At 39.3% G+C, this 27,656-nt stretch overlaps 1 protein-coding gene across 2 annotated transcripts in view; it reads left to right on the top strand.

Annotated features, from left to right (window-relative positions):
- Positions 1–27,656, top strand: part of UBE3D (ubiquitin protein ligase E3D) — a 94,618-nt gene that overhangs the window by 8,587 nt on the left and 58,375 nt on the right. For both annotated transcript variants that reach the window (XM_074922707.1, XM_074922699.1), the window contains exons 4-8: positions 2,141–2,372; positions 7,721–7,790; positions 10,262–10,331; positions 11,165–11,273; positions 16,390–16,559. In XM_074922707.1, coding sequence (XP_074778808.1) covers positions 2,141–2,372; positions 7,721–7,790; positions 10,262–10,331; positions 11,165–11,273; positions 16,390–16,559 — 651 coding nt within the window. The remainder of the gene's footprint in view (positions 1–2,140; positions 2,373–7,720; positions 7,791–10,261; positions 10,332–11,164; positions 11,274–16,389; positions 16,560–27,656) is intronic.

Genomic DNA, 27,656 nt, shown 5'->3' with positions numbered 1-27,656 from the left:
GCAGAGGTATTTCCCTCACAACCCCTCCTCCTTTCAGGTTCCCCTTCTTAAATATGTTATCACAGAGTCACAGCCACTGTCGTTAATTGGCCTGGCCTTGGCCAGAGGCAGGTCCAGCTTGGAGCCAGGGGACCTTCTAGAAGCTTCTTACAGGAGCCACCTCTGTGGCCCCCTCCCCTGCTACCAAAACTTCATCATACACAAGCCCAACACACCACATATAAATGTCAAAAGCTTAAAATATAGTGAAAATGTTCTATTTTCTGTATAGCTCAAAGTTAGGAGGGGTCTGTTTAGGAAATTCCTACTGGTTGGAGCAACTGCTTTTGTTGGGCAAGAATTCACAATCTTGATGCTCTAGGCTGTGAGGGTTAAGAAAGGGTAATGTAATGAAACTGGACAGCATTAGTCTGCAGCTTAAGGTAATCTCTGTCTTTTTTTCCCCCTGTATGTAACACTTGAAAAAACATTGCTGAGCAATGCCAGCTTTTTGTTGCTGTAAAAAGCAATACATAGGAATGAAGATTTCTTTTTTCAGTGTGAGTCCAGGCATTGGAACTAATTGTACAAGGCTGATGAATAATCAGTCATTAGGCCAACATCCACCGTGGCAGAATTGTGATTGTATCTCAGGCAATAAATATATAAGATCACAGAGAGTGAAGACAGTGATGGGTAGTGCCGAGAGGTGATCTTAGTTACAGTAAAGCTGGGTCAGAGGACGAGTTATTCCAACTTCCATCTGCAGGTGGGGCAAGCACAGTTTAAAATGTGTGGTCTATCTAGAAAGAAGGAAGTTTTCATAAAATATTTTACTTTCACCCACCCAACACTACAAAAGGCACAAGAAACTACAATGGGAAGAACTGGCATCTTAATAGCCTGTGAACTGCAAGAAGGGGAGGGTGTCTAACTGTTGGCTTAGCAGCTGTGTGTTTATTTATGAAGTAGCACCATAAGCAAAGTGTATTTGCAAGTTTTAAGTAAGAAGTAGAATCAATAAATTTTATGTGAAGTTTTAAGGCAACAGCAGAAGAAATAAGATAACAAGAGGAAAGCCTTTGAGGAAACTAGGCAGAGGGCAGAAAGCACAGGTCTGTAACAAGCAGTACATCTAGAAAACTGTTGGGAGAGGTGCACACTATTAAAACACCTGTTGTTTTGGTAAAGGGACTGAATTTCTTCCCAGTGCAATAGTTTTGTAGAAAACACAGATTAAAGGAAGTGTAAATATGTGGACAGTATTCATCAATACTTCTACTACATTCTTAAAAAAACCACTTGGGACCACAGAATGGATATAGGAACTGTAGGCAGGAAATTACTGACTACTCACTCATAATGACCAAGCATTATATAGCCACATGTATATATTCTGGCTTTAGAAGTATATTTTACAACTTAAAGCAGTGATTCTAACCCTTGGCTTATAAAATCCTCTGTGTAACCAAAGTAAGTTAAAAACAACACTGATAATGAAAGCAAAGTCTGGTGTTGCCTGGAGCAACCTCCTTGGTCCATACAGCTGTTCAGGAGAAAGGGATTTGGGTGGTTTTGTATGTCACTTCTGAAAGTTGAATCTGAATTAAGATTGCATTATCCTTTTTTGTTGTTGTTGTTAAATGATGCTGTACTATGGTGTTTTTTGTCAGGATTTAGCTTTTTCAAAGTCTGATATCTGACTTTGAGGAGCTTTGGAGGACATGCTCTCCCTTGCTGTGGCAGCAGTCTGTTTCTGTTGGTTTTATATCAGCATTTGGTGCAAGGAACTTTACAAGAAGAAATAATAAATTTAATTGCAAAATGCCCATTGTTCTGTTTTTCATGCCTGGATAGAACTGTTTTATTTTTGCCATGTGATTCATTTCAAGAGAGGTTTATGCCAAGTTCTGCCTTATAATCATTGGAGATTCACCCTTGGGAAATGCTTCATCACAAACTTGGCAGGAAACACTCAGCAACTGCTTTCTCAGAATTCATCCAAAGAAAATGCCTTTGACTGAAAGGAGAGTCAAGCACTTCCTTTTGAGAAAATGCCATAATCCCCCCCCCCCCCTTTTGGTAAGGAGTCTAAGCTCTCTTCTAGTGTCTTAGAAAATAATATAATATATTGAAATAATTCATTCTTCTTCCCTCTTAGGAAATTTCGAAGAGTTCTTCCTCTACCAAGTGAAAACTGGACTGCTTTAGTTGACGAGTGGTGTTGTCACCCTAACCCCTTTGCCAGAAGCACTTTGCACCCTCAGCATGACGACTGTTTTCTTGGAGACACTTTTTTTCTGTTGAATTCAGGAAATGAATCACATGTGTCTGAATCTCCAGTGTGCTGCTCAGAGAGTGGACACCATGCTTCTCAGAGTGATTCCAACTTGGTAAAGTATTTTGTTTGAATAATTCATAAGTGAATGTATTTGGATGCTTTCATTGTAAAACACTTTTTTGTCAGTAGTTTATTTAACTTGTATGTATTACAGAGCTGTTTTGAAGGTCTCAGGGAGTTATTGACATTCAGTTTTACAGAAGCCAGAAAATATTCTAAGCTATGGTTTACATTTTCTAAAGTATGCACCATAGTCTTGATATTGACCTAGATATGCAAGAAGAACATCTTCCTGTAAACTTAATTGGAAAGTATTTAATTATGTAAACCCAGGTATCTCCCTCAAATATATCCTGAGTGAAGGACATCAGCATTTAGTGAGATAGTAACTGTAATGGGTTAGGTGTTTGTCAAAGGGTAGAGTAGTGAAAAATGAGGAGGAAACTGGAGTAACAATGGCTTTTTTCTTGAACTGTGACTGGATGCATAACCATAAATATGATCAAAGGAAAATGTGATTTTTTTTTTTTTTTTTTAGCTTTAGAAAGGCTTAGAAAAATCAGAGTGTGTTTTGGGTTCAGATGTGGCTGTCTTATACTCTTTGAATATACTAAGGAAGTTGAGTTTGTCTGACTGCTCTGTTTAGAGAAAGGGACCTGCCATCCCAGGTAATACCTCTTCATGTTGATACTCTGAGGTGTTCCAGGAGGGGATATATCAGTCAGCTGAGTCTCCAGGAAGAAAGCTATGGGTTGCCTTAGAAACATCAAAATTTATTGTTGCTCAGGTAAAAAACATTTGTAGGGATACTGGTGTTTCAATGATGGGATAAAACCCATGAAGAAAAAAATTCAACGCTTTCCTCGTCTTGGAAATTTAGCACTTATATAAAAGTTCAAGCAATAATCTTTTCTTCTACCAGAACAACATCCAGGAACTATGTTCACCAAAGCCTACAGTTCCATAAAGCCTTTTCTGTTAATCTACCACTTGTCTGTATTTGTGCTTACAAAGGATGGAGCTGCACATACCATCTTTTCATCCAATACCATGTAGTTAACCTGATTACTGAAATCCTTCTACAGTTATGGGAATCGTTGCTGCCTTGGCAACTTGTGCTTCTAACAGCTGATGACTTGCTATGTACCCAACATGAAACTTTTAATCTGTTGAGAAGTAACTCCAAAGACCCTAATTCCCGTCTGCTGCTGCTGCTTATCATCGGTAGGGATTTGTATTATCCCCAGTTAAATCACCAGGATTCTTGCACTTCAGCGGTTGCTGGTGCAATGCATCCAAGCAAGCCATCTGCCTGGGGAGCAGTTTTGTCCTGCGGTCCATATCTGCAAATCTTGCAGCTGTGGTCCCTTTGGTTTCTTGTTCCATTGTTCTTTGAAAAGCAGAATGTGGGGAGGGGAAAATAAGAACTGATACGCTGAAAGGATATCAGCATGGGAGAAGCAGATTACTTTGGATTAACTCAGTGGCAATTGGAATTATTTCTTCCAAGTATCCTTAAGAAGGAGGCTGAGCAGAAGATTCCGAATTTCCAAGAGGACAATGCTTTCTGCCAGAGGCCCCCAAAATGAATTATCTCACATTTCAGTAGTCTCAAAAGAGATCTTAGGACAATGGGAACAAAGATAGGAAGAGGCAGGGTGCATGGAGTTCGTATTGCAGCCTGGAGAAAGAGGAGCAGTCCGCCAACACTTCTTCAATCAGTCAGAGAGAATGTTTGCCAGAAAATGGTTGTTTTTGAGGCAGAGACATGATAAAAGGATGTGGGACAAAGATATTACTGAAATGTGGGTCAAACCAGGATAACTGCAGAACTTTTGAATGAGGGAGGAGGCTGTTTTCTGTCAGAAGCATACAATAGTAGTTTAGTGTGATGAATTTTCATGTTTGCTTCCTTGAACTTGCATTGAAGTTGAGAATTCTTCCCTTGTTTGTGTCAAATCCCTCCTTCTACACTTTCACACTTGCAATGAATTCTCATTTCTGTGTTTGCATATTTCCAGCATCACTTGGTTGCCAAGCAAATGAGCAAAAGTATAAGATCCCACAGAAACTGGACTAATGAGGAAAAAAACCCTCATACCAAAACAGAAAATTCTTCCATAATATGACTAATAGAAATTTACAGGCAAGATAGATTGATATTGACATAAATGCTTTCATTTCAGAAAAGATTGTTTCAGTCTGCCCCCATATGAAAGTTCTGTTTTAATTGCATTGCAGTTCTTTGGAAAGTGTTTGCCTATGACCAAAATAGTAGCAGGAATGTATCAGGGATGCTTAAACAATCTTTTCCACCCTCTGGTGGGACCAAGACAGCATCCGTCCATTGCAAACATATTTTTCACATCTATTAGTCTTCCGGTGTAACATAGTCTTTAAATGTCACATGGTCTTGCAGCATCCTAATAGTATCTCTTAGGGAAAATATTTTCCTTAACACCGTATCAGGGATCCTTAGGAGTAGAAACAGAAAATATTAGGCTGGTGATCCACCTCCATCTGCAGATTGCCAGCAGCTGCAAGTTGTCAAATAGATATACTGATTTAATTAGTGTAGCTAAAACTGTTGCTTTTTCCATTAAAACATGATACAAGTTAGTGGTGTTTTTTAGGTACTGTACTGCACGATTCTTAGCTAGCACTTGTAACTAGTCAGAAAAAAACATTCAAGTTGTAGCTTTCAAGGAAGTGCTGTATATTACATACTTGTACTGTGCAATATTTGTACCAACCTCAAATAACCGGTTTTCACAAAACCCTGTCTACTTATCCTTGCTCTTCATGTTAAGCAAGTAATTTTATTGTGCATGTTTGAGAGGAGTAGCAAGATAGGAATTGGGAAAGGGGATAACTGCATGTATATGAATCAGATGTTTCTTCTGATCTCCATAACTGTACTTCCAACTTAGCTCTCTGAAGCTTTAACAGAGGCTGTTGGGCTCTCTCTGCGGCTTTTAGTTTGATTCCTCGTTTATGAGAAGCAAGCAGAACTTCGTGATCATAAGTTCATGCTCCATGTAGGACGCTTTCTGTTTTTCATGGAGCTAGAGTGGTTCCTTCTTTTCATTTTATTATTTGCATAGTACAGACCAGAGAAATCTGTTAGGTATTTCCAGCATCAAATCCATCAGTTCTGTCTGAGCTATAGCTTTGAGAAAGATGTCCGGTATTGATTTAATACTTCAGATGATAGAAACTTTTATTACATTCCTTGGTAAGCTGTTTCAGTGGTTAATCATCCTGACTCTTTGCTGCTGCCTTATTAAATTAAGCACACTAAGAATTGCATGGCTCTATCTCTTTTTATCTCTAAGGTGTATTTATTTTCTAGAAATCATTTTTGTAGCAGTTTCCCAAATCATTTACCAAATTTTTAACATACTTTATAGGTACATTTTTGCCATAATTATCTCTCTAATTCTGAAAATGTTATATTTTTCTGTTTATCTGTATCAACTATTCAGTTGTTCATGCATGCAGAGATCATATTTGCCCTTTCTTTTGTAGCACCTCATCAGTAACTCTGGTTTGGTTAGCTACCATCATCGAAATTCTTTTGATTTTTGCTCTCTTCCACTATGTATTCCTTTATTTCATCATCACTGGCTTTGTTCTTCCTGAATATATGGTCTGGCATTTGGCTATATTTTAGTGCAGATTGTTAGACTAAGCACAGCCTGCTTAATGATCCAGACTGTTGTGTATAACTCCTCTGTCTCTCTTGTTTACCCCTTCCCTATCATTGCAGCAGAAAATACTTACACTTTTCCATAGAGCAACTGAAAAAATTGGCCCAGCATGTCTGCTTGACTTGTCTATAATCTGTTTCATCACTGGTCTAATCACAGACCCCATATCCTTCAAGGCACCTGAATTAGAATAAATCAATTAACAAAGCATTATTCCATTTTTGATTAGGATAATTATACCTGGAAATCTGCATAGTCTGAAATTCCACAATCCAGGTTCTCAAGACAGCCTGTAATGCATACCTCAAACCTTACCTTTGTAAGATGAAGAGTGTACCTGACACATCAAGGGCCATTGGATTTACTTCATGCTGGTTTGGGTTTTTTTCTTAAATAATTTTGTGATGTGTTAGGCCACAGAGCATCATTTTTTGTTCTGGACATCAGTCTGACACATCATCATCATCATCCATCCATTTTAAAATTTGAATACTAAGGAGTATGGTAGTGGTGATGAAGGAAAACTATGCTCCCCAAAGAGCGAATCTGTGTTCACTTCACTTGGAATCCATGGGAACTGTCACCAGCTTTTACAAAGGTTTCAGAAAAAGATAAATTTGGAGGTTTTAATTTATGCTAAATAATACTAACAGTACAAGCTTTAATAAAATTAAATTTGAGGTAAGATGCTTGAAAGCCCACAAAGCAGGTTGTGACTTTAGGAAAGCAGTGGTTGGAAAAGAGCTTCACAGATCATCGTGAATAATGGATGCCCTAATCTTAAACCTTCAGGAGGTTGTAGCAACCAGTAATTGATGTGATCAATTGATAGGCGTGTACTGCAATATGATTTCTCAAGTTGATAGTGACTTGTTTAGACTTATAAACCAAGCCAATAAAACAGTAGTTGTTTAATCACACATGGGTATTTTTATGCATTGTATACTGTATGGACAATTATAAAGATGAAGAGTTATAAAGGTGATTATACAAAGACCACATGTAAAAATCCAATTTAGGTGTCTTCTCATTACATTCCCAGGATTTCTAGCTCCAGAAGGGTTTACTAACTCAGGAACATCATTGTGGTTTCATATATATATTACTTCCAGGCCAGAGCTGTACTGTGCTACACCCAGGTTAATAAGCCTGCACAGAACCTTTCTGAAATATCATGCTATGTTGTGTTCTTCAGCTGTTTTCTAGTAATTCAAAATACTTTGCGGACATTTTCTGCTCTCTGCTGAACAATGAACTGGTATTCCTGTAATACTGTCCACAGTGACTAGAACTTTTTACTGAGTGATGGTAGTTACATTGCAGCATAATATTTTATGTATATATTTTGGAATACTTCTTTTCCTGTGCATTATTTTGCCTTATCAAAATCAAATTTACCTTGTCATTTTATCATCCAGTCACTCAATATTTCAAGATTCTCCTGTCAGCTGTTACAGGTTATGCTGTGTAGTCAGTATCTGTTGCCGTTTTTTAAAACTAGTATGAAACTTGCAAGCAAGTTGAAGTGTAGAAACCTGAAGTAGTGGATGCAAATCTGTGTGTATGTAAACATAAAGAGAACAGAAACAAGTACAAAGTTCACTATCTACTCTGAAGAATGTGTTAAAATGATACATTCCTTTTTCAGAATAACTGAGTGACATTTAAATGATATTTTTTTGTCCTACAGAAATCAGAGGAAAATACCAGAGTAATTTGTAAGTGCTGCAAGACAGTGCTGGGAGAAACAGTATCATCAGGTATGGGATGTACAAACCAAACTAGACTTCACTGCATCAGCCATTGAGAACTGGAGGTGAAAAACTCTAGAGGAAAGTCAGTTTATCAGTAAGGTGCAGGGCTGATTCCTGTGTGTTTGTCTCATTCCCTTCTGAAACAGATGAGGTTGTTGCTTCCACTGTTAGACCTTGAAAGTGACTTAATGACAGAGATTTTCTTCATCCTTGTTTCTGTGGTGTATTTAGCTAATTCCAAAACTTTGGAACACTCAGTGCATGATTCCAGTTTACTAGGAATCCCAGTTAAAAAGGAGATCTGAGAAATTACAGGTTGGTTGTTTTGATGTCAGTCTTAGAGAATAATGGAAAAGTTAACTCAGAACTTGATCGTTACAGAACGAGAAGCTAAAGATATGGTTGCTGACAGCCAGGCTGGTGTCATTGAAAAGAAGCCTCATCAAAGAAACAGGTTATCTCTCATCATCATCCAACACTGAGATGATGAGATTATTGGTTTAAAAGCTGTCATTATATTGAATCAGCAGGGTTTACCTGGAATAGTGTAAAGATGAGTCTCTGGTGATTTTTAAAATGCAGTTATTAACAGGAGAGAAGCAATAAGGCTGTTACTAGCAGAATTCATTCTTTCATTCTCTCTTTACTCCACTGCATCAGTCATTGTGAGCCTGGCTCAGAGATCTGGAGAATATAAAAACTTCTCAGAAAATGTAAAGCCTGTTTAAGAAATGTCTTGAGGAGACACAAGACAAACAGTCTTCTGTTACAGAAGGTTCCAATTGTCCTGTACAGGGATCTGAACAGTACAAGCTTTAATAAAATTACATTTGAGGTGAGATGCTTGAAAGCCCACAAAGCAGGTTGTGACTTTAGGAAAGCAGTGGTTAGAAAAGAGCTTCACAGATCATCGTGAGTAATGGATGCCCTAATCTTAAACCTTCAGAAGGTTGTAGCAACCAATAATTGATGTGATCAGTGGGTATGGGAAGAGGCAAATACTGTGTAGGTGTTCAGGGATTTGGTCTGGACATGACTGAAGTTTGTAATTTCTTCTGACCATGCTTCTTCAGTATTGTAAGAAATTTGTGTAGACTTCAAAGAACAGACAAAAAAATGAACCAGAGATGTATGGTATAAATCTAGACAGAGCCATCTCTCTGAAGAGAAACTAGAGAGCAGACTTGACTGTCATGCTTTGGTGCTTCTTCCTGAGCCTTGAGGATAAAACTTGATTAGAGTGGTGTAGCTGTGGAGGCCAGGTTTGGCTTTGAAATTCCTTTGTTGGCTATTCGTTCCCTTAATTCTATCCCCCCGTTCTCATATGACTTTTTTCTTGGGAAATCCCACCTTCTGTCTTTCTGCAAGCAAACATCTCTTTAATTCCCAATGACCTTGCAGCAGTAGCACCAATTCTTTTCTTAGGGTAACAGCTACAGTGAACTGACATCTTTTCCTGCTGTCTCCCAGGACTAGACATAGTGTGGAACAGACTAAAATTAAACTTAGAAGTAACATATAATTTCCTAACAGTGAGGATAATTTAAAAAACGTAGTATTTATCTGGAGAAGGGGGGGGGGGGATTATCAAGCCTTTGGAATCTTTAAAACAAATTGTCTTCCTGAAATGCTTGCTTTTACTCGGTTTCAGTGGTGTGTGTGTGTGGACAGAGAACAGATAAGACAATCTCCTCCACCCTCAAAATTCATGAAACTGATGAATCCTTACTGTTGTTCAAATGCTAAGGCTTAGTGGGATGAATTTATTACTCTATATGCTTAACTTGTTCTGCTGGCCCTCTGGTTAGACTGTGTTTGTAGCATGGACACAGAGCTTCAATATTATTATCTTTGTCCTGACTTTATTGATCGGAATTAAATTCTGTATTCAAACCCTTCTGTTTAGTGTTAAAGGTTGTCTTAGTGGAGCTTTTGAGGAACATTTACATTGAAACTCAGAATATGCATTAGTGTTGAGTTAGTGCAATTTTTGGAAAGAAGTTCTAGTCTGCTCTTTGAGCAAAGAAGAAAATTATTCCCCTGTGTGTGCTGTTATTAAAACTGTCTCCTGTGATTCACTGCAGCATTACTGAGCAGCAGAGGGTACTAAAATACTTACGTAAGCTATGCTGATCTCAGTGCTTTCGGAAAGTTCTTTCAATTCATCTTTCAGGTTTGGCTTGAGCTCTTGTTTGCTTCGTTTCTAGTTGATTGTTCCCAGAGTTAAACAAGGATCAATATGAATGAGAAATTGCTGATCATGTAATTAGCTCAGAGCAGTTTTCTTCTGGCAATGTATGTTTTCTGTAATTGGTTGCTTCTCCTCCCACAAACCAAAGCAGAATTTGACCATCTGCTGCACCTCCTAATTGAATGCTGAACAAAAGTTTAATTAGTATAGTGATGCAGTGGCTTACAGTCTACTCTTAACAAGTTAGTTGTTCTGTTGTACTTGAAAAATGTTTTTGTCATTTTAGATACCATTAAGTATTATGTCACCGAGGTGATTATTCGACCATCTGAGGAGAGTTTCAGCCCAACACCAAGGTAACAAATAAAAAGAATCAGGTGATTTGCTCAGGTTTATGTTTTAGAAAGAATGCTAGAAATGCACTACCATTTTAGTTTCTTGAATAATTACATATAATAGTGCTGTCAAATTTTATGTAATCATCACAGAATTAAGTGTTATAACAGTAATGTAGTCTGAACCACTCGTACAGTTTTGTTTACTTGTCTTTTGTGTGTGTTTGTGTGTAATGCATGAGAGAGATTGTGTATAATGTCACAGTGTCTCACTATCCAGGTAATAAACCAAAATACATTACTTATTTATTTTGAATTATTTAAGTTTGCATGATGTCTGGTGACTAATTGTGGAAATTGAAAGTTACATTATATAAAGTTAAATAAAGCTTGAAATGTTTAATTGGAAGTGAGATTTTTGAATTTTCAAGTAATTCATCTTGAATTACGGACTAAGATGAAACAGAACTTAATCTAGCTGTCTTGTATCATGTACTATGCCTTAGTCACAGTTCTTTCCTTTTGTGAATTATCTTTGAAATATCATATATGTATGTGTATGTGTTCATATATGTAAAATATGATAGGGAAAGGCTGTTATTCGGCATTTGGTGTTGGTCAAAATAAAGGATGTGGAGAAATTTAGACTTCTGATCGATTAAAAAAATCCTGTTGCAGGAAATGTAAAGTCCTCTGGTTTTGAGGAAGAGAAAGATAAAGAAGCCCCATCTCAATAAAAAGTGATTGTAAGAAGTAATGAAACTGACAGTATGGATCTGTACTGCATCGATATGAATGACTTTGCCCATGTAGTCCTCATGAAAACATGTAATATCTGGTTCATTCTTAAACAGGTCTCAATTCATACAGGGCATGGTTGCTCAGTGTCTTGTGGAATTGTCCTCTGCTAAAAGCACGTTTAGATTCACCGTCAAAGGGGACAATGGAAAAATCTATATTCTGGTAAGGTGGGTTTTTTTATCTTTATCCTTCTGAAAAAGTTCAAACCTATGAATCTCAGCTCCCAAGATGTATGATTTATGTTGCTCATGATTGTATGTTTAAAGAAAATTAACAAATTCACATTCTTCAAATAGTCCTGAAGAGTTCTGTTCAAGTAAGAAATTTCCCCTCATTTTTAATCCAAGTAGATGTATATATGTAAATTTTCTTTATTGATACAGTAACAAAAGTACTACAGATGCACCACAAGTAGCACAAAAATAACACTGTTGTATGTATTCAGAAAATATGGAAAGCTTAAGTTTTGACTTTATAACATAAATCTCATCTTCTTGCTCCAGTGCTTATCTTTAATCACCAGAAATTCATTAAATTGAGTAGAATCTTTCACAAATATTGTTTTAAGTCAGCAGAGACTACTTGCAAACAAAAATAAAATTGCCAGTTATACTTAATGTTCTAATGCTGTTAAACTTGGTTAAGCTTGATATTTAAATAGTGACAGCTAAATTCCTCATATTTTAAGATGGATAGGAATTTTCATCTGGAATTATCTTGATACCATACACTTGGTAAAACCTGGGATGTTTAATTTTATTCATTAACTAAATATGGGCACAGAATTAATAATTTTGCAATTTGTACGAGTAATTCATAGACACAAAGATAAAGAAATACATGATTGTAGATTAATACCCTGGATAAACTTATAGATGCACTTTGTTGAGGTAGGCAATCTAATGAAATGAACTGTTTTCTATATACATTGTCCAAGTTCTGTAATTTCTGAACATCCAGGATCTGAGGTAAGTGTGTATATGTTGCTTTTAAATAAATTTTAGTGCCAAGATAACATTTATGCAACCACTGAGAAGTACTTTTTCTGCTGTGATAAAGTAAGTTCTCAAGAGCAGACCCTTAATTGTTACTATATATAATTTGAGGAGTCATTAAAAATGGTTGTGATTTTTTTTCCTTGTAGATATGTGTTTCCAAGTTCCCTAATACTCTGTTGCTTGTCTAGTAGATTATATAAAACAAACTGGTTATCTTCTAAAGGAAAAATCACCATATTTAGCAGATTGAGTTCTGAGTTGCATTTTGGCCAACCTGTTGAGTAGAGGAGCAGGCTGAATTAGCATAGGGACTGGCTTCTGGTTGGCATCCTTTCCTTTTTATTAGTGAGTTATTAGTATTTTTTTGTGTGTTTAACATCAGAAAGCACTTACTCATGTCCAGAGTGAAGTTCTAGGTACTCTGTACAGACCAGCAGGTGTTCTGGAGTCATGGGTTAAGTTTTAGGACTCAGAGGACTTGTGGACACAAGCATAATGTAAGCACTGTTTATATTAATGATTGCAAACAGCTAAAGAGTAAAAAATGTAAGTGCTTGAGGCTGGTAGTACACAGCCAGGCTAGACAAGTGGTCTCATCACTGATGCATCATGGACCAGCTGTCCCGCTTGTTTGTTTTGACAATGAGCCAAAGACTCTCATTCATAGTGTTTGTGCTTATATATGTGAATGCACACAGCTTAGGCTGTGTATGTGATAATTAAAGTTCAGATCTCTCACAGGTCTTTTTAAATTATTTTTTTAAACCACAAATACAATGTATACTCACTTTCCTTATTTCCTCTGCATGTATCAGCATTACCAGTTATGGTATTTGCAGATACCATAATATGAATTTCTGTTGTCTGAGTTGGTGATAACCAAGTTCCTGCAAGTTATATATTACTTATGTCTGGGGGTTTTTTATAGGATGACAATAATTAAAAGTCTCTTTGTCTCAGGAAAAAGAAAAGTGGCGTATACAGATTTCCTTATTTATGCTAACTATATCTCTGCCCTCTTCACATTCTCTAGAAGATGAATCACTTGCCTCCTCTCTTTGTTCCTCTTATGAAGGGTTCCTTACCTTGAAGTTGAATGGCTTACAAGCTAAGAATAAGATGGAGACAGCAAATGGATAGTGAGATAGGAGAACACAAACAAAATGGTACATTATTAGGCAGCATAGCAGCATCTTAATAGATGTAATTTTTTTTTTGTACCGTAAAAAGGATAGATTTGAAAGAGGTAAATAAGTAGTTTTGTGGATAGATAGGGAATTCATGCCATGGGTGGGATCAACCTGATAAAACCCCAAAAGATATATCTGTGAAAATCAAAAGGTGTTTGATAGAGTTTGGAGTGTTTTAATACCAACTCCAGTCTTTCAGTACTGAATGAAAGATGGTTTTTGGAGTGGCATTAGCCTGCAAAGTGCTTTGGAAGTAAGGCAGCTTGTATTTCAGGAGCAAGTAGATAGGGAATGAGAAGATACCCCAAGAAAATAAATATGTAACAAGATGAGAGAGACCTGTAAATCAGAAACTGATTCTTGGACCATGGCTTGGAGAGCATGAGCAGAACAAATTTGCATTTGTCAGAGGTTGGAGATGGGGACATTGCAGTGGTCAAGATGTGAGATGAGTACCTTGCTGAGACTTAGCCACCGAGCTCTCTTAGAGAGCTTTATTCTTTGTGAAGTATCAGGAAACCACATCTTTACCTGAACAGTCTGAATGTGAGGACAAAGGAGCTGTAATGGAAGATGTTTGAATTACTGACCTATGTGATGTTGGAAGTAATGGTAATGTCTGCAATAACTAAGAAAGAACTAGCAAGGAAGAACAACAGCTTTTTTTTAGCCATGTTAAATTCGAATTGATGCCTAATTGTCTGCAAATTGATGCTGGAGACACAGGTTGAAATTTTAGGAAACTGATCACAGAATGTAAATTGCGGTATTTCACCTGTTTGAACCAAATGTCATAAAGTATAACTGAGATTTGTTGCAGCTTTTCTCCTAGGAACATCTTGGAAGCCTATTGACAAGGTGATTTAAAAAACAAAACAAAACAAAAACAATGAAAAAAACCCAACAAAAAACCAAACACTTTCTTCTGATGCTGTCATTTCAGAAGAAGTCATCAATCTGCACTACGAAAGAATTCTAAACTTTATATATTCTTCTTTCTGTAAAGGTTCTTTTCTTACTGAAGTTAATATGAAAGGAATTGGGTTGTGCAGGCTCTGCTGTACGAAGTGGTAGAGAGGAAGGAAAAATTGTACATTGTGAGTAACACAGATGAAAGCACAGATCAAAATGGAAAACTATGTTAGCCAGAAATATCACGTATAAACTGCTTTGAGTCAACACACAGAGTCTTGGTGAGTGATTGCTCATTCAGACCAAAAGTAAGATCAAAAAATAATTCATGCATGAAGAAAAGAAGGAAATTATTGCCTGAAGAAGCAAATGTAGTTCAGAAGTTGATTTAGTCATGGCCAAGTGTCCTTCTGTTCGCAAAGATTCATTTGCTTTCTCTGTATTGTGTGCTAAATTATTGATACAGATCTGTTGCATTGCTGTTGAGACAAAGACATACTCTGAACAAGGGGTAGAACATTATTGTCAGATGATATCAACACTTAGATAGAAGGTAGTACTTTTCAGATGGACCGTGTTGCAAATGAAATGGTTTGGTTGCTTTCTCTAAAGCAATTGCAGAAGGATTCTGAAAGGAGTAGACAGCTGTTGCTGCATTGTTCCCTTGACTAGTTTGAAGGATATTCCCCTTCTAAAAAGCATCCCAAGAGGCTCCTACACAGGGAAATATTAATAATTTTGAAAGGAAGGAACTCTGTTTAGTTAAAGCAAAGCTGGCAGTGGTCTCTCTGTATAGGTCACTTCTGTTTTTTTCCCCCTTTTCTCCACACCTCTTAACACTTGGCTGAAAGCACCATGTGTAATGGTCCTAGCTGACGAAGTGTATTTTGCAGTTTAGGCTATGAATGTGTACAGTGAGTTACCAGAGCAAAACTGATGAACAGCCACTTGCTAAGCCAAGTGCAGTTGCTTGTCATCATTTATGTGCATATGCTAAAGTGATTCTCCTCCTCCCATCCCCTCCCAAGACATCTTTATCGATATATCTCATTCCTCCTTTATGAAGATTCCACTGTAATGTTCTGAGCCTTGGGCTCTGTTAAATTGTGACTGTCACATTCAATTACGACGTATACTATGTGTCCTGTTAACAGTGGCTTTCTCCCTCCACAGGGGGTATTATATGTCTGCTACCTAACATCATGTAACTTGTTTTACGTGAAGCTCATTCAGTCATGAGATGCAGAAGATTACTCTCTAGTGAGCACCACTGCGTATATCCTGTTTTCTAGGATAAATATTTAATATATAAACATTTCATACAAGCTCAGGACTTGTAAAAAATTATTTCCATTGGTAACTCAAATCACTGCTGCAGGCTGTGAATAAAGGAAAAGCCTTTTTTGTACAATGCTTAGCATGAAAGCCCTGAATTCAAGTTGGAACAGTGATGCACAATCACACAGAGATTAAATAATATCCATAATGTGATGCAAACTTTTCCGATTTCTCAAAACTCTCCCTGGTAAATATCCTATGAACTGCTGTGAGCAAGTAATGCTGTAGAATTCCAGTCCCATTACCAAATTTGATCAAGATCCTTTTTCCAAGTAAGGATCTGTTACAGCCATTTGAAAATCCCAGCCTGCCTTTTAGATCACATTAATTGTTGCCATTTTCCTTGCATGTTTTAACTCCATCCAGTCATAACTATCACGTTTTTTTAAAAAATCCTTAATTTTTGGCAATTCCAGTGGGTAGTCTTTCAGTTCCCTGTCTTTAGAACTCAGTTCAACACCATATGCTTGCCTATTTCCTAAAAAACTATCAAATTAGAGAAGTAATGCATTTGGTACTTAAACGGACGACTTGGGACTGTTTCTTTTGTTACTATCAAAGGAAATGTGCTGCAGCCACAAAAAGATGCAGCTTCACAGAAATGATGATTTTAAGATTGACTGATAAATCAGGCATTGGTTTATTTTATTAACCTGTTTTTCTCCACTAGAAGCTGTGCAGACTGTGCTGAATAATAAAATGTCAATTTATGTCTATTAACACTTTGTTAGAAGCTTTGTAAGAATGTGGCTTGCTATCAGCAGATATAGGATCTGAGTAAAGGGAGAAATTGAAATTCCTGTAATCTAGAGTAACATACATTATTTCTTCATTTTATAGATATGGCTTTTAAATTCTGACACATTGCTGGTGGAGTCTTTAGGAAATTCCTCCTCCCACAGTGTTTTTACGTTGTTTGGAGATATTTTCATGCCTAGCTCTGGACCAGTGGGGACCTGGAATGCTGTCAAAGTCCTTTACCAGCCATGCATTAAAAGCAAGAATAAGGAGTAAGTACAGTCTTTTCTCACCTCATGTTCTGATCTTTGATTTGTTTTGCATTTCAGGACAGCAATATTTCTTTGAGGTTCTTTGGACAGTCCATTCATTTCAGAGATGTATCTCTTTGAAATTACATACATTTTTTTTAATTTGAGGGGTTTTTTAAGCAAAATGCCAGAGAAGTAGTATTTAGTTTCTGTTACAGCCAGAGAGAATCTGGTTGTTAAATTTTTGCACTGTAATAATAAAATGTAGACCAAAAAGTTATGGTGTTTCTAGGGGCACATGTAGATAACTTAGATAATTGATTCAAATAGAAGTTGTCTCTGTTATACAGGAGAGTAATGTGCTTTTTTATTTATGCAGTTTTTCCCTGTGTTAGCTCACTGCACTTCTAGAGCTTTGTCATTTTTCTGGCTCTGTAGGCAGAAGCTGGAAAGATGGTGGTGCCATGAATCTCATGGAGGGTCAGTGGGTTCTGTCCATATGGTCTCAGAAACATGTTGCTCTGCAGTTGTAGCTCCAGGTGATGTAATTCAGGGAGGAGGAAAAATTGAGGGGAGATAAGGAGCATGGGCTGACTCTTGGATGATGTGTAAAATTAGCCAGATGTCCCTCTTTGCCTTCAATTTCTGTGTTTTGTGTGAAAATCTGATCTCATCTGTCAGGTTACTTACACAAGTGACCCTCTCTGCACTCCTCTGGTAAAGAATTTGCACCTCTTTGGTGCAAGCCAGGAGGGTAGAGGTGGGTAGTTACTAGTTTAGCAAATGATAACTGCCTGTTCCAGCTTCAGTCTTGATGGTTTTTTCCTTAAAAATATGCTTTATTTTGCAAGAGAAAGAGCTGTTCACAGGACTGGAATTTGTTTAAGTCAAGTTATTGTCAGTATTCCAGGAGGTGTCTGATGGGTTGCAATAAATTAGCGTAATGACCATCTCTGTATACACGGCAGTGCATCCAACAGTGTCGCTGTTAAAAGATAACTATGCATGTAGCCTAGCAGAATAATACGAATAATACTCTATCATAATGGCATACACTCAGCATACAGCATATCCTCAAAAAGTAGTCCTTTCTTGATACAATTCAGAAGTTCATTGAGTTATCGAATTAACCTCTCCATGTTTAACTTTTAACTTGCTTTTGGCCCAGTGGTGGCATTATTTCAAAAAGAAACGGAGCCCTGAGAGAAGGGGAAAGAGAAGAGGCAAGGAAGGTGATTGAGTACAATGCCACATAAATTTTTTTCTTGGATGTGTCCAAATCTACTGGGGCCCTCATAAAGGAAACATGATTTCAGCAAGCTTTGAAATTTACATTATGAAAAACATATGCTGCCTAACCTATTAAAGTCTTTATCTGTTGGAGAGCAGAAATAAGAGAATATTGATTAAACAGTGTCTCCAGTGTTTGCAGATGATAGAATATGATTTTAGCATAATTTTCTGCTTTTGATTCTGTAGTGATAGAAGCACTTAAATAGTAATTTGGTTTTGTTGTTTTTCCTTTAAATTCTTAGAAACCAGATGACAGAATTAAAGAGGTATGGATGTATTTAAAATTTAGAAGATAATCCCTCCAGATTCAGTCAGTATACAACTAATTTATATCCCAAGACCTCATAAAAATGCCACAAAAATGTTGTCTCAGACAAACAAACATGTGCTATGAACTTAAATATTTTAATAGGAGAAATACATACCTTACAAGAATGTGTGATTCATCACAGTGTTTATCCTGAAAGTTGCCAAGAGAATCCTTTTTATTTTTCAAGCATCTAATATTGAATAGCTGAAATAAACTGTGACATAGGCAGAGAATGCAAAATTCTAATGTTTAGAGAAAAGGTCATACTAGATTATTAATGTTATTCGTGTAAGAGAAAAAAATACCTTTATTAATGTAGTATCTTCAGAAGTTGTAATTGGAAAACCTCTGTGATCTAAATGTTATTTAGCAATCCAAAATACATCTGAAGTATTATCATTTAAACTACTTATTCTTAGAATGGGAGATATTGCAAGAAACACTACCTTCTCTAAAATGAAAGATACTTCACTTACCACGCTTGTCTTACAGAAGTAACTTACAGTTTTGCTTTTCAAGTTTCAATTCTTTATCACTGAGAAGATTTAATTACCTTAGCACACATTCAGTTACTTTGACATGTTATTGAGATAAAAGTCATATCTACTTAGAAAAACATTCACAAATGCTCTTCTTGAATGGAGTTCTCAGCCACAAAATTTTTCTGTGAGATTATATTTAGTTCTTTCCATTTTCCCACACAAACTGTTACAAATCACTTGTTTCTGAAGATTACTTTGTATTTATCTTTGGGATTTTGCAGTGAGCAGAAAGCAGAGCTGAGGTTTTAATTCTCCTCTGACAGTAATTGCCATCTCCCCTATCCAGTCCCTGGACAAATGCAAAAATGGAAGAGAAGGAACAGAGGGGTCTTTTTAAGGTTCAGAAACCAAAATAACTATTGGTTTAGTATTGTTTTTCATTTATATATTTCCAATAAAGGTCACTAAGAAGGACATTAGCACTTCAGTCTGTTTCCACTAACTCAGTTATCAGTTGTCTTGAAGTACTGCCAGGATCTGTGCAATAAGACTGAAGTCTTTCTGTATTGAAGAGGAATGTAAACACAGCAGAAGCAAAAATATCAAAACCAGTACAACTTATTTAATGTAATGTGTTTGCATTTAATCTCAAATATGATTTCAAGAATTCTGAACAAAATGTCTGATTTCTTGAGTAGTGCAAGTTCCACATTCTGATAATATTTATAATTCCTTGTTTCACCTGCCTTTGAAATAATGCAAAGGTTTCACAGCCCATGGTCTGCTCCCTGTTAGTGGGGAGTAAGCAAGGATACCTCTTGTGTAGGAAGCACACAGCACGTCTGCTTGTGATCTAGACCCCAACAGCTGCAAGGGATAAGCATGCACCCTAATATCCTGTTGCATGTCAGAGAGACTCTTCAGTTGTTGTGAGTCACATCAGATGTTGTGAAGCACTTTTCTTACCTGTGGACACTGCAGAATCTGCTGGGTAGCTGTAAGATAATAAATAAAAGATGCTTGAGAAATTTAGAAATAAAAGCGTTTATGTGTAATATGTAAATATAATAGCATAGTCACACATTGTAAACAGAAGAAATGGAAGAAAAACTGCACTTCGTCTACTTACACAAGTACAAATCTACTGACTAGTTAAATACACAGTTCCATGGTAGCAGTCTAGGTCTCGGGCTTTGTGAAATTCTCCCCCGGAAAGCTGTCTCTGCTAGAGAGAGCCTAACTTGGATTGCCTAATAATTCACATTCAGGCACCCCCTTTTTGACATAACCCCTAGGTTCAGATTCTTTGGGACATGCTTGAATATTTCTCTCGGAGTGGAGTAGCTTTTATAATCGATCTTTCTTTTCAAGACCTGTAGGGTGTCAGCAGAAATTTACGGTCTCACTCCAAAACTCATTTTATTCCTTCTTTATTCAGAGCACAGTTTTGCAATTATTCATAATTAACATAATACTTATTTCTCTTACTCAGGTATGGAAGTGTATTTTTCCCCTTAAACTAGGAATTATGTCTTGTGAACCCTGTGGTTCAGTGAGTAACAGAACTCTATTTCCTCCAGTAAATCCCTGTCATATATTTCGTACCTTACATTCAGTATTACTCTAAATGTTAACAATGCAGAGGAAACAAACATTTGAGTAGGATAACTGTTGGTCGTTCACAGAATCATCTAGGTTGGAAAAGGTCTTGAAGATCATCTAGTCCGACCATTGACCTAACACTGACCGTTCCCAACTACACCATATCCCTCAGCGCTATGTCAGCCCGACTCTTGAACACCTCCAGGGATGGAGACTCTACCACCTACCTGGGCAGCCCATTCCAATGCCTAACAACCCCTCCTGGAAAGAAATGCTTCCTATTATCTAGTCTAAACTTTCCCTGGTGTCACTTGAGGCCATTCCCTCTTGTCCTATTGCTTATTACTTGGTTAAAGAGGCTCATCCCCAGCTCTCTGCAGCCTCCTTTCAGGGAGCTGTAGAGGGCGATGAGGTCTCCCCTCAGCCTCCTCTTCTCCAGACTAAACACCCCCAGTTCCCTCAGCTGCTCCTCGTACGACCTGTGCTCCAGACCCTGCACCAGCTTTGTTGCCCTTCTCTGGACACGCTCGAGTCATTCAATGTCCTTTTTGGAGTGAGGGGCCCAAAACTGAACACAGGAATCGAGGGGCAGCCTCACCAGTGCCAAGTACAGGGGTAAGATCCCTTCCCTGTCCCTGCTGGCCACGCTATTGCTGACACAAGCCAGGATGCCATTGGCCTTCTTGGCCACCTGGGCACACTGCTGGCTCCTGTTCAGCTGGCTGTCAATCAACACCCCCAGGTCCCTCTCTGACTGGCAGCTCTCCAGCCACTCCTCCCCAAGCCTGTAGCGCTGCTGGGGGTTGTTGTGGCCCAAGGGCAGCCCCCGGCATTTGGCCTCATTGAAACTCCTCCAGTTGGCCTCAGCCCATGGCTCCAGCCTGTCCAGGTCTCTCTGCAGAGCCTCCCTACCCTCGAGCAGATCAACACTCCCACCCAACTTGGTGTCATCTGCAAACTGACTGAGGGTGCACTCGATCCCCTCGTCTAGATCATCAATGAAGATGTTAAACAGGAGTGGCCCCAAAACCGAGCCCTGGGGGACACCACTCGTGACTGGCGCCAACTGGATTTAACTCCGTTCACCACAACTCTTTGGGCCCGGCCATTCAGACAGATTTTACCCAGCAAAGTGTGTGCCCATCCAAGCCATGAGCAGCCAGTTTCGCCAGGAGAATGCTGTGGGAAATGGTGTCAAAGGTCTTACTAAAGTCAAGGTAGACAACATCCACAGCCTTTCCCTCATCCAATAAGTGGGTCTCCCAGCTGTAGAAGGAGATCAGGTTTGTCAAGCAGGACCTGCCTTTCATAAACCCATGCTGACTGGGCCTGAGCATCTGGTTGTCTTGCATGTGTTGTGTGGTGGTACTCAGGATGAGCTGCTCCATCAGCTTCCCGGGCACCGAGGTCAAGCTGACAGGCTTGTAATTTCTCGGATCATCCTTCCAACCGTTCTTATATATGGGTGTCACATTGGCCAATTTCCAATCTGTTGGGACCTCCCCGGTCAGCCAGGACTGCTGGTAAATGATGGAAAGCGGCTTGGCGAGCACCCCAGCCAGCTCCTTCAGCACCCTCGGGTGTATCCCATCCGGTCCCACAGACTTGTGTGTGTCTGTGTGATGCAGCAGGTCACTGACTGTCTCCTCCTGGATTGAGGGGGGGTCGTTCTCCCAGTCTCTGTCTTCTGGCTGAGGAGGCTGGATTCCCTCAGTACAACTGGTCTTGTTATTAAAGACTGAGGCAAAGAAGGCATTAAGCATCTCAGCCTCTTCCTCATTACTTGTTACCATGTTTCCTCCTGCATCTAGGAGGGGATGGAGGCTCTCCCTGGTCTTTCTTTTGCTCTTGACACACTTATTGAAACCTTTCATCTTATCTTGACTGCTGAAGCCAGATTAATTTCTAGCTGGGCTTTAAACCTCCTGATTTCTGTCCTGCATATCCTCACAGCCTCTTTGTAATCATTGTGAGTGACTAGCCCTTTCTTCCCAAGGTCATGAACTCTCCTTTTCTCCCTGAGTTCCAGCCAAAGCTCCCTGGTTAGCCAGGGTGGCCTTCTCTGCTGCCGGCTTCTCTTACAGCACGTGGGGACAGCCTGCTCCTGTGCCATCATGCCTTCTTTCTCAAAGAGCGTCTTGCCTTCCTGGACCCCTCTACCCTTCAGGACCATCTCCCAAGGGATTCTGTCAAGCAGGGCCTAAACAAGTCAAAGTCAGCCCTTGGGAAGTCCAGGATATCAGTTCTGCTGCCACCATTCCTGGCCTCTCTAAGAATAGAGAACTCTGTTATTTCATGATCGCTGTGCACTCGTTGGCCTCCAACCACCACATCATCCACCAGTCAAGAACAAGGGCAAGCCATCGTGAGATTTCTCCTAAATGCCTATAGAATATTTCATCCACCTCTCTGTCCTGGTTAGGTGGCCTATAGTAGACTCCTACTACAACATCTGCCCTGTTGGCCTTCCCCCTGATTCTAACACAAAGACACTCCACCCTGTCTTCACTACATTTGTACTCAAAGCAATCATAACAGTCCCTAACATACAGCATCACTCCACCACCTCTCCTTCCTTGCCTGTCCCTCCTAAAGAGCTTGTAGCCATCAACTGGCACACTGCAGTCATGGCAGACATCCCAACATGTTTCTGTAACAGCCACTACATCATAATTTTCCTGCTGCATCATGGCTTCAAATCCTCCTGTTTGTTATCCATGCTGTGTGCATTGGTGTAGATGCACTTCAGATGGGCTGATGTCCCCAGCATCTTTTTGCATTCAGAGGTCCTAAGGCTGGCCTGACCTTTCAGAGGTGTTACCACAGTGACTGATCCATCAATCTCCCTTGTATCTTTGTTGTGCTGCATGTCTCCATCCCTTGTCTCCACTGGGATGGCAGGGTGAGTGTCATCGCTGGCACAACAGCCCACAAGCTCTGGTAATCTACCCTGGGGCTTATGGCTAGGAGTTCCAGTTTTGTTCCCTTCCCCCTTCAAATCTAGTTTAAAGCTCTCTCAGTGAGTCCAGCTAACTCCTGCCCCAAGATCCTTTTCCCTCTCTGGGACAGGTGCATCCCATCTGATGCCAAAAGATCTGGCATCCTGTATACTGACCCATGATTGAAGTCCTGCTGGTAAAACCAGTGTCAGAGCCACAACTTCATTTGTTGAGTTCTCCTGAAATCTTCTTCATCTATTCCTGCAACTGAAGGGATGGAGGAGAACAGTACTTGTGTCCCAGACCCCTTAATCAGTTTCCCCAAGGACTTGAAATCTCTCTTCATTGATTTAGGACTTCTTATACCTTTGCTACCTACCTGAAAAACCAAGAGAGGGTAGTAGTCCTTGCATCTCACTAGAGTGGTGTGTTTTGCCATGAGGTCCTTTACCCAGGCTCCAGAGAGGCAGCAGACTTCCCTATGAAGCTGGTCAAGTCTGCATATTGGGCCTTCAACCCCCCTCAGAATGGAGTCTGATGACTCTTGACAATGACCCTTTTGGGGTTCTTTTTAAAACTGGTTTTAATACCTGGTCTAGAGCGACCTGGCCTTGATGGACCTTGATCTTCCTCCTTCTTTGGCTCATTTTCTTTGTATTTTCCTACTTCATTCAAAAATTCCAGAGCCCAGTATCTATTGTGAAGGGATACCATGGAAGGTGAAGGAGGTTTGGAGAGGATTTTCCTGCCTCCCTGAGTAGGGAACTGTTTCCAGTCTCCCCCATCTCTTAGGTCTCCTCTTTGTGCCTTCTAGCAAGAGGGTGAGGGATCACCTGCCTCGTTTGGAGCCTCCATTTGCTTCTGTTGCTTCAGGGGTGTCAAGGTGCTACTCCACCAATCATTTTCCCTTTCACACTCCCTAAGTCCTCTTAATCTTTCAACCTCTTCTTTGAGTTCCGTCTCCAGGCTGAGTAGTTCATCCAGTTGATCGCAGCGCACACAGGTGCTGTCCCTGCTGCCCTCCAACAGGATTGACAGGCTCAGGCTCTCCCTGCAGCCCGGGACCTGGACCACTGCATGTTTGTGTGGCAGCTCTGTCTGGGTCACCACGTTCTTTCTGGTGGTGGTTTTGACCTGAGTGGAGAGCATGGTTCAGTCTACTCGTGGAGGACGATAAGATGAAACTAGCTCAAGTAAGTTCTAGACCCAGGAGATGGACTGTGCCCTGTCCACGCACAGTGACGTGCCATGCCCTGTTCGCCACACTCCTGGTCACTCGGGCTCCCTGGGGGCTGCTCTTGTACTGAGGGGCGTTGGCCATCATCACTCCAGGCTCCACCCGCTCTGAGTCCCCACTGCCCCCATTCTCAGCTCATTCTTCCTGCTCAGGGGGGAGGCAGCTTGAGGCTCTCCCTGTTCCCCGGACCTCAGTGTTCTCGGCCTGCGGTTTTGCCGTGGGTTTTTTTGATGCTTCATTGCTGTGTTCATTTTGTGTTCATTGCTGGCTGCTGAGTGATACCAGCCGCAATGATAATTAGCCCATTTGGAGTGATAGCTGTTTGGGGGTGGCTGATCCCAAAACCTGCATAAAAAATTGTGTTCTGAGTTAGGTTGAACGTTGCTGAGAAGGTGATTACCCTTTGTGTGGTGTCTGCATTTTTATTAACAACATGCCAGTTCACGTTCAGTTTGTTGATCTCTGTTGACCATCAGGTCCTTTCCAGTAGATTGCTGTCTAATAAGCAGCCTTCCTCTCTGTTTTTGTGCACTTGTCCGTTGTCAAATTACATACTAATTTTGTTCGTAACCTTTTTCCTTGTTGGCCATGGCCATTTTGATTTCCAGCATGTGGTGTACTGATGGCACTTCCCAGCTTCATGTCACCTGTGCATGAAAGAAGCATCTCTCTTGTTCCAGGCTCAGGGATATATCCCTATATGGACTGAGTTATGGAATAGGACCAAGCTAAGAACACATCATATGGAGCCTTTCTCCATATGCCTTTGTTTTGGCAATGAATTATTAACAGTTGTTTGCTGGGTGCTCTCTGTATATTAGACTGCATTGCTTGAGAATGTTCAAGTAGCTTTTAAGGTACTGTGAAGTTAAGACATATTTAGGTATATCTAGAAATGCTATTTATAGTGTAGCTCTTGGCATTTCTCCTTTCAGAGAGAGTGCTGTTCCTCTAATGTTTCTGATGGTAGCCTTTAAGTGTTGTGGATTTGTATCTCACTCTAGTTAGAAACAGAGCTAGAAACACTTAAGTATGTCTTCTGTGTGATAACACGAGTTCTGGGTAGGTCTGTCTACAGTTAGGCTTCCAGCCCTTGCGTGAGCTTTATAAGCAATCCTAAAACAAATTAGCTGAAATTATATGCTGTCCTTTCTTCTTTTCATCTATGTATGCTATGAGTGTAGTTGAGTCCCATAGAGAAGGATGCCTCATGGCATTTTCTGCTCTGTTCTTACTTAGATATTTATGGATGATGTGTATGTGATTATGTTGGTTCCCTCCACTTTTCTCTCAGCAAGGCTCCTTTTCTCCACCTACAAATCTGCTGTGCAGACAGAAGAGGTCTTCCTTTCAAGTAACAGGTTCTTGGCAAATAACACCTTATGCAAACAACCTTGACTGCTGGGAGTGATAATGGTAAATACTGCTGAAGTAAGAGTGTTGTAAAAATGTATGAAGAAAATTGAAAATACAGTTACATGGCATAACTCAAGTTTGACCATAACTTGATCTTAGAAAATATATGTGAAGGTACAGTTAGAGGAAAATTACACTTCTCCCTTTATAGTAGCGTGCTAGGCAAAGCTTTGTCAAAAAGTCATTGATAGCTTTTTATTTCTTATATGTATCTAGAGTTTCTCTGAATGGTTTACAACTTTTGCAGAAGACTTCTCCTATGTAAGAATTTGCTGTTTATAATTTGAGAGTTGAAAAATGACTTACAGAAATTGTTTGATTTATTAGCTTTAGAGAGGCAGAATAAGGTAGAAAATTGAGTTTGTGGCTGAAAACCTGGAGTTATTGGGTCCCAATGCTTTTATTACAGTCCATGTATAGTGAGCTGTTTATGAAGCTGTTGCTGATGTATTCCAGAATGTTGTTTGTTTGTCCCAAGAATGGCTTTCATTCTGTATATGACTCTAGAGTAATTCACCTCTCATAAAAGCACCAAACTGTGTCCTATTTCACTGATTTTTGTATGTCTGTAATAGAATGCCTTTTCATAGTGTTTCAGTAACTCTTGCCTGTAGGAAACACATGGGAGCACAGAGACCTCACTGATGGAGGAGTGACCAATGAATGATTTGCTGTTCTGTGCTCTCTAAGGTCATTTCTGTAGTATAATAAACTTCTGCTGTATCTGAAATGATTAAATGAGTGGGTGTGATTGTAAATGTAGTGTGAAGGATCTGTTCTGTTTCAGATTTTTTTTCTGTTCCCTTCTTGAATTCTTGCATGGTATCAAGTTAAGAGAACTGATACCACAGGTGGGGTGGGCTGCCTTAAAAGAGCTGACTGAGCATAGGGCAAAGATTTTTGAAAGATGCAGTCTGATGCCAGTGAGGGCTTTGGGGCAGGAGGGAAGGAAATACTTTTCAGAGTTTGATAGACATGTGTGGAAGCTATAAGCCTTCTGAACTTGGGCTGAAGCTAGGAGGAAGAGATGAAAGCTCCATCTAATAACTATCATTTTTAGCTAGAGATTTTTCTTCAGTACTGGTAACGTCCTTTCCCACTTCTAGGAAAAGATGTATGCAACTTTTAAGTATAACTTTCAGGAGAAATATCCTGACTTTCTTGTTTATTGAAACTAGACCTGCCATGTGCAGCATCCTTTTATGGTAGTTATTTAAGAACTTCATTCTTTTTCCTAAACACAGATCTGATACATCTTTCCAACTCTTCAGAGCTGTCATATTTTTGGTATCTAATCTTTCCAATTTTAAATAACCTTGGTAACACTAACTGTAGTAGAGAAAAATGTTGGAATAAACCCTTTGTCTACTAAATGTATTTTTACTCAAAAATTTTGCTCTTGTTACTATTCCAGCTGAGCTTGTTGCTTAGGTTGCCTTTTTAGCTCATCTTTCAAAATTTAGCACTGACGTCAGAGGAGGTAGAGGTAGGGTTCTGACTGGTTTTTTGAAAATGGATTTGCAGTCCCAAATCACTTAGCTGTTTGTTATTAATCCGACCAATAGCCTGACTTTCTTCTTGTGTAGCATGAAAGATGCTGATGTGTCACTACTCATCTTGCAAGATCCTGCTGTTGTACTCTGCATTAGAAGTGTTAAATGCTATATACATAGTAATTGGCAATGTAAAAATAAGAAACTGGCTCTAAGTGCTATTGCTTAGATACTTCTTATGTTCCAATTTTTTAGAAAAAATAGGTAAATATGCTATTATGATCTATCACATTTAATACGCTTTTGAATCAGGATTTGTGATTAAGTAATATGGTGGAACAAAAAA

Source organism: Athene noctua, chromosome 1 (genome assembly GCF_965140245.1).
Source record: "Athene noctua chromosome 1, bAthNoc1.hap1.1, whole genome shotgun sequence".
NCBI classification, from domain to species: Eukaryota; Metazoa; Chordata; class Aves; order Strigiformes; family Strigidae; genus Athene; species Athene noctua.
The sequence above is the reverse complement of the archived record's forward strand: the minus strand, read 5'-3'. Positions and strand labels throughout refer to the sequence as shown.